Below are 7,535 nucleotides of genomic sequence, written 5' to 3' on the forward strand. Positions count from 1 at the left end.
TCGGCACCACGCAGTACACCTTCCTGGGAGTGCTGTTTGATCATACATATCAGGCGGTATCCCTGAGCGACACGTTTGTCCGGTCCGTATGCGCCATGTCGGCGCGGAATTCTTGAAACTTTCGCTGAAATGGAGGTTATGGCGTCACGCGTTTATGCGGATACTACTTTTTCATCAAGGCAGTGCGACGACGATTATCCGCACTCAACCGGGGAATTGTGCAGGAGACATCCCCGGCTAACGTTCCGCCGGCAGCGGTTGGTTTGGGCGAGAGATTGCGACACATGGTCGAGAACATAGTTGCAAGCGAAACGTCAATACCACTGAAAAGGCATCGGCCGCCGTCATCACGGACGCATCGCTCCATGGATGGGCAGCCGTTTATATTCCAGACTCCGGCGACGTTAAAATTGCCGGGAGGAAATGGAAGAGGAAGGCTTTTCTTATCATGCAGGCCTCGGTGCGCGTGGTACGCTTAGCCTTATCGGCCTTTCCCGCCGTCTCGCCACCCACCATGGACATTGGGTGGACAACACTTCGCCGCAAGGAGCGGCGAACAAAGGCAACTCACAATCACACGCCATGACGTGGGAGCCGCAACGGATATATGAGTTTTTGGACTCTCGCGGAGTACAGGCATCCGTTGCCTACGTGCGGTCTGCCGAAAGGCAACCCCGCAGACGGCATATCACGCGGTCGTGTTTTTGCACTTCAGGACGTGGCGAGGGGGTAGAACTTGCGAAGGGCAGCGGCGGAGTCTTGTGGCTGGAGGACCCCAAAGTCTGCCACTTCGTAAGTAATAAATATATATACATCCAATCCGAGTAGAATGCAGTATGTCACGATTGTGGCTATAGGATGATGTATATATATACATTTACTTGGTGTAAAGTTTGAGGATGTGGTGAACGCACTCTTATTCCATTTACTTCTCATTCCCGTCTAGTTTGTTTTTTGTGATTGATAACCTCAGGATGAGGAAAGCGGCCCAGAAGATTATTTTTATTTTGTGTCACCGCGTGAAGCACTGCATTCTATTGAAGGCGGGATGGCAGTGCAAATTTTGGCGCCGCGTGACTGGTGGATGGGTGAGGACCCACTTCAACGTGTGGCTGGCGTGGTGGGTGCTAGCTCCGGGTGCGTTGTGTGTTGGCTGCGGGGATGTGGCCGTATCCCGTTGCCCGTGAGAATGTTCTGGAGGCGATGGGTCTCTTCTCCTCGTCCATGGCGTGTGGCTGCTGCCGGTGCGCACTGGCTTCCCTTGCAGCTCGCTGTGTTTCTCCTCCATGACTTTTTCCATTTCCTTCACACACACAAAAAGGAAGTAAAACAAGCGCGAATCGCTACTGTGCACTCTGAGGGCTGTGAAAGGAACAACAGCAGTACACACACACACCGCCCACACACACGTATTTATATACTCTCAATTGTTGCTGCAGTCATGGCACCCCGCACACACAGCCGTACTCGCGTGACCGGATCCAGCGAAAGGAGGAAGGAAGGAAGAGAGAGTGAGCTGCAGAGGCCCAACATGTCCCGGCATCTCTTCTGCTCTGCGGTGCTGCTTCTCGTCGTCGTGTTATGCGGCACCAGTGGCGCTGCGCACGCTGTGCAGACGAAGACTGACGTTGATCCATTCACAGGGATCGGATGGACATCCTCTCAATGGGAAGCCCCTACAAAAGTTAATGAAACATTATTCTCGCTCCGCGTTCCCAGCCTTGTTGAGGTGAACAATAACGTGTTCTTCGTTGCTGAAGCGCTGTGCAAGGAAAAAGGAGAAAGCTGCAGCCGTGCTGGGATTGCGTCAAGGCACCTCGATCTAACTGATGATAAGCCAACGGAGATATTGACGCAGGACACAAGTTTGGTGGTGCAGTTTCCAGAGGGTGTTGCGACGGGTGCCGTCGAGGCAAAAGACACAATGCGGCCAACGACAGTTGTGGCTGGCGACAGTGTCTACATGCTTCTGAGAAATCAGAGCGTTACACCGTCGGTGGATAAATTGGCTAATGCACGTGACTGGGGACTTTTGCTGGTAAAGGGAAGCGTCAGTGGTGGCAATGAAATCACGTGGAAGGAGACCCATGCGGTGACGTTTGGAAACGATGAATATGTTGCTAAATTTTCGACCCAGTTGGTTTCTGGCGGAGGGTCGGGGATTAAGACGAAGGACGGTACGCTCATGTTTCCCATGCAGGCCACAGAGAAAGGAACGACTTCATTGCTGTCCATGCGCTTTGATAATTCAGAGAATAAATGGAAGCTTTCGCGCAAAACGGTTGGTGATGGCTGCAGGGATCCGACCATCGTGGAGTGGGGAGAAGAAAACAGACTCCTCATGATGGCTTCTTGTGAGCAAGGTTACCGTGACGTGTACGCATCCACTGTGAGTGGGGTGGATTGGCATACATATGGTGAGACACTTACTCGCGTGTGGGGCAACTCACATGATCGAAAGGGGCACGGTGTCCAGAATGCCTTCATCAAAGTTACAATTGAGGACAAGGATGTGATGCTCGTCACCCTGCCGGTGTATCCGAAGGACGACAATAAACAAAAGGGTCGGCTCCACCTTTGGCTGACGGACAATACACGCGTGTATGATGTTGGGCCGGTATCCCGTGAAGATGATGACGCTGCCGCCAGCTCGCTGTTGATGAAGAGTGGGAATGAAAAGTTGATCTCAGTGTACGAAAACAAGAAGGGCGACGGATCATACAGTCTTGTCGCCTTGAGCCTGAGGGAGCAGCTGGAGCGGATCAAATCCATGGTGAAGACATGGAAGGATTTGGACAGCGCCTTGCGAACATGCCGTTCCGGCTCCAGCGCCACTGTCGACCCGAGAAAGAAGGGTATGTGCAATGATACTGTTCCCACCGACGGGCTTGTTGGCTTTTTGTCCGGTAACTTCTCTGATAACACTTGGAGGGACGAGTACCTCTGCGTGAATGCAACAGTGAATAATGGGGAGAGAAGGGTTCCCAATGGATTGACGTTCAAAGGGTCTGGAGCAGTGGCGGTGTGGCCTGTTGGCGACACGGGGCAGACTGTGCCGTACTACTTTGCTAACAACAAGTTTACTCTTGTGGCGACGGTGTCCATCCACGAGGTGCCGAAAGAAAGCAGCAGTCCCATCCCCTTGATGGGCGTGAGGATGAACGATGCACAAGGCACGGTCCTCTTTGGTCTGTCGTACACCCATGAAAGAAAGTGGGAGTTCACACTTCCCAACGGAGCTTATGAAATTGGCGAAGACGATGAAGATGATGAACAATATGAATATTACAAAGGCAGTTATAATTGGCAACCAAACAAAACACATCAAGTAATGCTGCAAATGGATTTCAATAGCTGGTATGTGTACGTTGATGGAATGCAGGTTTATTCTGGGTACTACAACGGGGATCTGTTTAAAGAGCACAGGATCTCGCACTTTTATTTTGGCGCGGAGAATAAGGAGGTTTCGGAAAGCAGCCACATGACGGTGAGCAACGTCCTGCTGTACAACCGCATAATCTATGGACATGAAATTGCGAAACTCAGAGCCAGTAAAGTCCCTATTCCAAACCCTGGTGAGGAGTCACGCTCGGTGCCGGAGATTCCGCCGAGGCCCACCGGTGAATTTGAGGCTACTCCAGTCAAGAGAAACGAAGAACCCCACGGCAGCCATGCAGCGTTGGGTAACGGGGATCCTGAGAGACAAAATACAAGCCCTAACAATGTTTTGGCGCCTGAGGCTCCCTCTGCATCGATACTCAGTGTCAGCACAGTCCGTATTCCAAGCCCTGGTGAGGAGTCCTCTATTGAGAAAGAAGAGGAAACACCATCATCACCTGAAGAGGAGGAAGCAGAGCAGGAAGTTGAGGAGGCGCATCCACGGCCACAATCCTCCGTGGAAGCACCTGAAGGCAGTGATGCTGCCGCAGTGTCTTCTGGGAGCCGTGGCTCGCACGGAACAAGGGAGGAGGAGAATGAGACGGATGACAGCGGCGAATTGGCGTCTCCACCGGCCCCATCGAGTGTGGGCACCTCTGCTCATTCAGGCGACGACGGGATGGGTGTCCGTGAGGGCACCACTCTGCAGGAAGAAGTGCCACCACCTCTTGGGACCGAAGGCATTCCGAAGGCCGACGTGGAGCGACTGATCCACGAAGAAGAAGCGACCTCTCCGGAAGAGGCCACTGAGCGGCAGACGCAAGAAACCACTGCGCCTTTGGTTCAAAATGGAGACGGTGAGGACGTTGGCACCGCACCGGGTAATGCAAGCACCCTGCCTGGGGAAACCGAGATCTCATCGGAGTCCAACGCAACATCGCTCTCGGACCATGGCATTTTGCCTGAGCACGAGCATTTGAGCGACTTGTCGGGCATGGCTCTATTTGCTGAGAGCACCGTGCATGGGTGTGTGTCTCGGGTGTTTTTGCTTCTACTTCTGGGGCTGTGGGGCACCGCGGCTCTTTGCTGAATAAATTTGGGGAGAAAAATTGCAGAATTCTGTGGAGCAACAACTGAGCGGCACCCCAGCAATACTCAATGAGTTTTGTCAATGATACTTTTTTTTTTATTTTTCTGTTTTCTGTTTTCTTTTCTTTTTTTTTTGTTTTTCTGTTTTTTTCGGTTTTATTTTTCTTCTTTTTTTTTTTTTGTTTTTCTGTTTTTCTAATGTTTTCTTTTTATTTCTGGTGCTCTGTTGAAGTAATCAGCATTCCTGTTTGTGTGTTTTTCCCCAAAAATGGTCGCTTGCTGCACACCGTCACGAGTGACGTGTTTCTCCCTCTTTTGTTTCTTTTTTTGTCCACACGCGGTGCCGGCCTCACTGCTGTGCGTCCCACGGACTGCACGAAAGGAGGAGTGGAGGAGCAGGCCGGATGCCGCATGGAATGTGAGGGATGTTGTGTGGGCTGGTGGGAGAGTACAATTCCTTTTTTTGTGTGTGTGTGTGCGGGCAGTATGTACAAACTCAAAAACACGGTTGCATTGTGCTGCGTGGCACATGAAATGACATATCTGCCGAATCAATTGTTTTTTTTTTTGCTTTTTTTTTCTTTCGGTAAATCACTACAGTCTCTTTTCCTTCTGTGCCGTGTCCCATGTCACTTTGTGTCTTCGTGTCCCTTTTTATTGTCCCTCTGCCGGCTGTGCTGCTGACACGCCCCCACTTCTTCTTCTTTTTCTTTTCTGCTAGAGGCGCCTATGGTCCGCGACGACGATTGTTTGTGTTCCCCCTTTGCGATGGCACTGGGGTGACTGAGCGCCGACCTGCTGAGTGCACTCGGAGGGAGCGGATGGTGTGCCCCGTACCTCAATTTTGAGTGTGGGACGCCGCCCGCCACGACCCGCTGCGAGGCGCAGCGCTATTCCGTCTGGGCGGAGAGAAGTGAAGGACCGCGCCGTGGACTTGAATGCGCCCCGTCCCTCTTTTTGCGGCCGTGTGTGTGTGTGTGTGTGCTCTGGATGCCCAAACCCACTTGCCCCGCAAATGCGGCAACGGAAGGATGTGGTTGCGTGGAAGCGCCAATGCCACTTGAATCAAACCGTGCCTGTGGCACGCACGCAAACAGGAGGAAGAAAGGAAGGAATTATTCGTCTGGGCTGCTGGCCGGATCCTCAAATTTCCGAAGGAAATAAAATACGACGGAAAGGGAGAATGAGTAAACGGAGAGGCAGTGGGTTCGCCAAATCCTCGTTGCTTGCTCCGCATATATGTGTATATTTATATATTCTGGTGGCCCCTCTCTTGTGACATGTTGAACGCTCTATTCGGATATGCCTATTTTTATAGCTTACGAAGTGGCGGACTTTGGGCCTCTCCAGCCAAAAGACCCCGTCGCAGGGGTGGGAATCAAGAGAGGGGGCGGATGGTACGGCATAAATAAAAATATTCAGCTTGACGTTATCGGTTCCTTTGGTTGCTTCCATCGCGCTCTTCTAAAGGAATTCATGCGATAGGAAGGAATAGTAGAGAGATATTTCTTTGTTTCATTGGGAGCTCGTGAGGAGGATGCTCATGAAGTAGGCTGGCGTCCCTAATGTATATGTATCCTGTTAAAACGGAGATATTCCTTCACGATCCTTTTCTATTTTGTGAATCCTTGGTTGACCGTCACTGAGGGAATCAGGGAACTGTTAGCGTCCAGACGATTTGTAATTATTTTAGTTTTTACAGCCACTCGGGATCCCTGCAAGCTGATTGAAGGAAATGGCAGTGTTTCCTTTTACACTGCGACGGGGAGGAGCGACATTGGAGCCCGCCTGTTGGACTTGGCACGCCAGCATTGCGATGTCCGGGTGCAGCTCAGCTTCGTTGATGAACACGGGCCGTTGGATGCGGTGGTAACCGTCGCCGCAACAATGACAGGCTTACGCTTGGTTTCAGGAAACATCGCCATGCACTGGGAGGAGCTGACCGTTGCGGGGCACTTTCCGAATCGCCGGGCGCCTCAAGTACCTAATTTCGAGGTTCTATTGCTGCTGCCCATCGTGTTTGGGCGGCCTGGGAGTTGGGAGTCCAGCAGGGGCTGATCATTGCTGGAGGGCAGAGGTTGAGCACCGACTACGCCAGCGCCGTCGCGGACGTTGCAGATCGGAGTGCTCAGCTTTACTCCCAGGTGGAAGAGGCGCATAATCACTTGTCGGCACGCGGATCTCACATTACGGGACGCGGAGACGCCATTTCAACGCGAGACGCCCACCTCTCGGAGAGGGCCGCCAGATGAACTCCACAGCCGCATCCACGTTTCCCCAACGCACTCTCACGGGAGGGAGACGGCGGGTCAACACCCAAACGTCTCAGGGCAATTTTGGGCGACCACGTCTTCCTCACTCGATGCCTTTGCCTTTCCACACCTTCCCCTTGGAAGATGGCTTCGGTGCAGAGGATCAGGTACTGCATTTCCTTGCATTGGACGTCAACACTTGGGCCCCGCGTGTATGGAATGACGTCGTCTCCGGAGTCCTTGTCGACCTCCGATGCGCATACGGTTATTATTGGCACCGTGGGGATGCTCACGCTCAAATTGCCATCGACGGTTTTGTGTCGTGCAGACGCGCGCTGGAGATAGATCGGGAGCCCACCGATCAGTTCATGGATTTTGGCAGGGCCCTGCCGCAGGACTTTCCGGATGCTGATTGCGATAACAACCGACCCCAACATATCCCGTCCTCCACACTTCGTGCCCGCCTTCACATGGCCGTTCTCGAGGCCGACACGTTCGCGAGGGTGGCTGGGCCTTTCGTGGATTGACGGGGAACCCGACCACCACAACAGCGATCTCTGCGGTGCCAATTGTGTCGTATTTATTGAAACGAGGCTTCTACATGCAACGTGCGCCCCGAAAGGGGCTTCCCGAACTACAGACGAACGTCAAGTGACGGCAAAGGGGCTGCTGGCTGCTTACGAGGGCGGAGGAAAGCAGCCCCATCCATTCCACCACCACCTTTCCGCACACAAGGCATCGCACCGTGCCGCTGACACTTCGTCTGATCTTTCTAATCGCCCGAATCAATCGACGAGAAGGGCAATGGAGCTTATC

At 52.7% G+C, this 7,535-nt stretch overlaps 1 protein-coding gene across 1 annotated transcript, besides 6 other annotated features; it reads left to right on the forward strand.

Moving 5' to 3' along the window:
- Window positions 1-1,047: a mobile genetic element.
- Window positions 1-7,535: a sequence feature (areas not merged during assembly with more than two copies in the genome that could not be assigned to a particular haplotype).
- Window positions 749-873: a mobile genetic element.
- On the forward strand, window positions 1,532-4,468 carry Tc00.1047053506427.10 (trans-sialidase, putative; the record flags this gene model as incomplete). The annotated part of the gene is made up of 1 exon (XM_800111.1): window positions 1,532-4,468. One exon carries the CDS (start codon window positions 1,532-1,534, stop codon window positions 4,466-4,468), a length of 2,937 nt encoding a protein of 978 aa, XP_805204.1.
- Window positions 4,557-4,682: a sequence feature (T-rich).
- Window positions 5,758-5,968: a mobile genetic element.
- Window positions 5,988-7,535: a mobile genetic element.

This window comes from Trypanosoma cruzi, genomic scaffold (assembly GCF_000209065.1).
Source record: "Trypanosoma cruzi strain CL Brener 1047053516833 genomic scaffold, whole genome shotgun sequence".
NCBI classification, from domain to species: Eukaryota; Euglenozoa; class Kinetoplastea; order Trypanosomatida; family Trypanosomatidae; genus Trypanosoma; species Trypanosoma cruzi.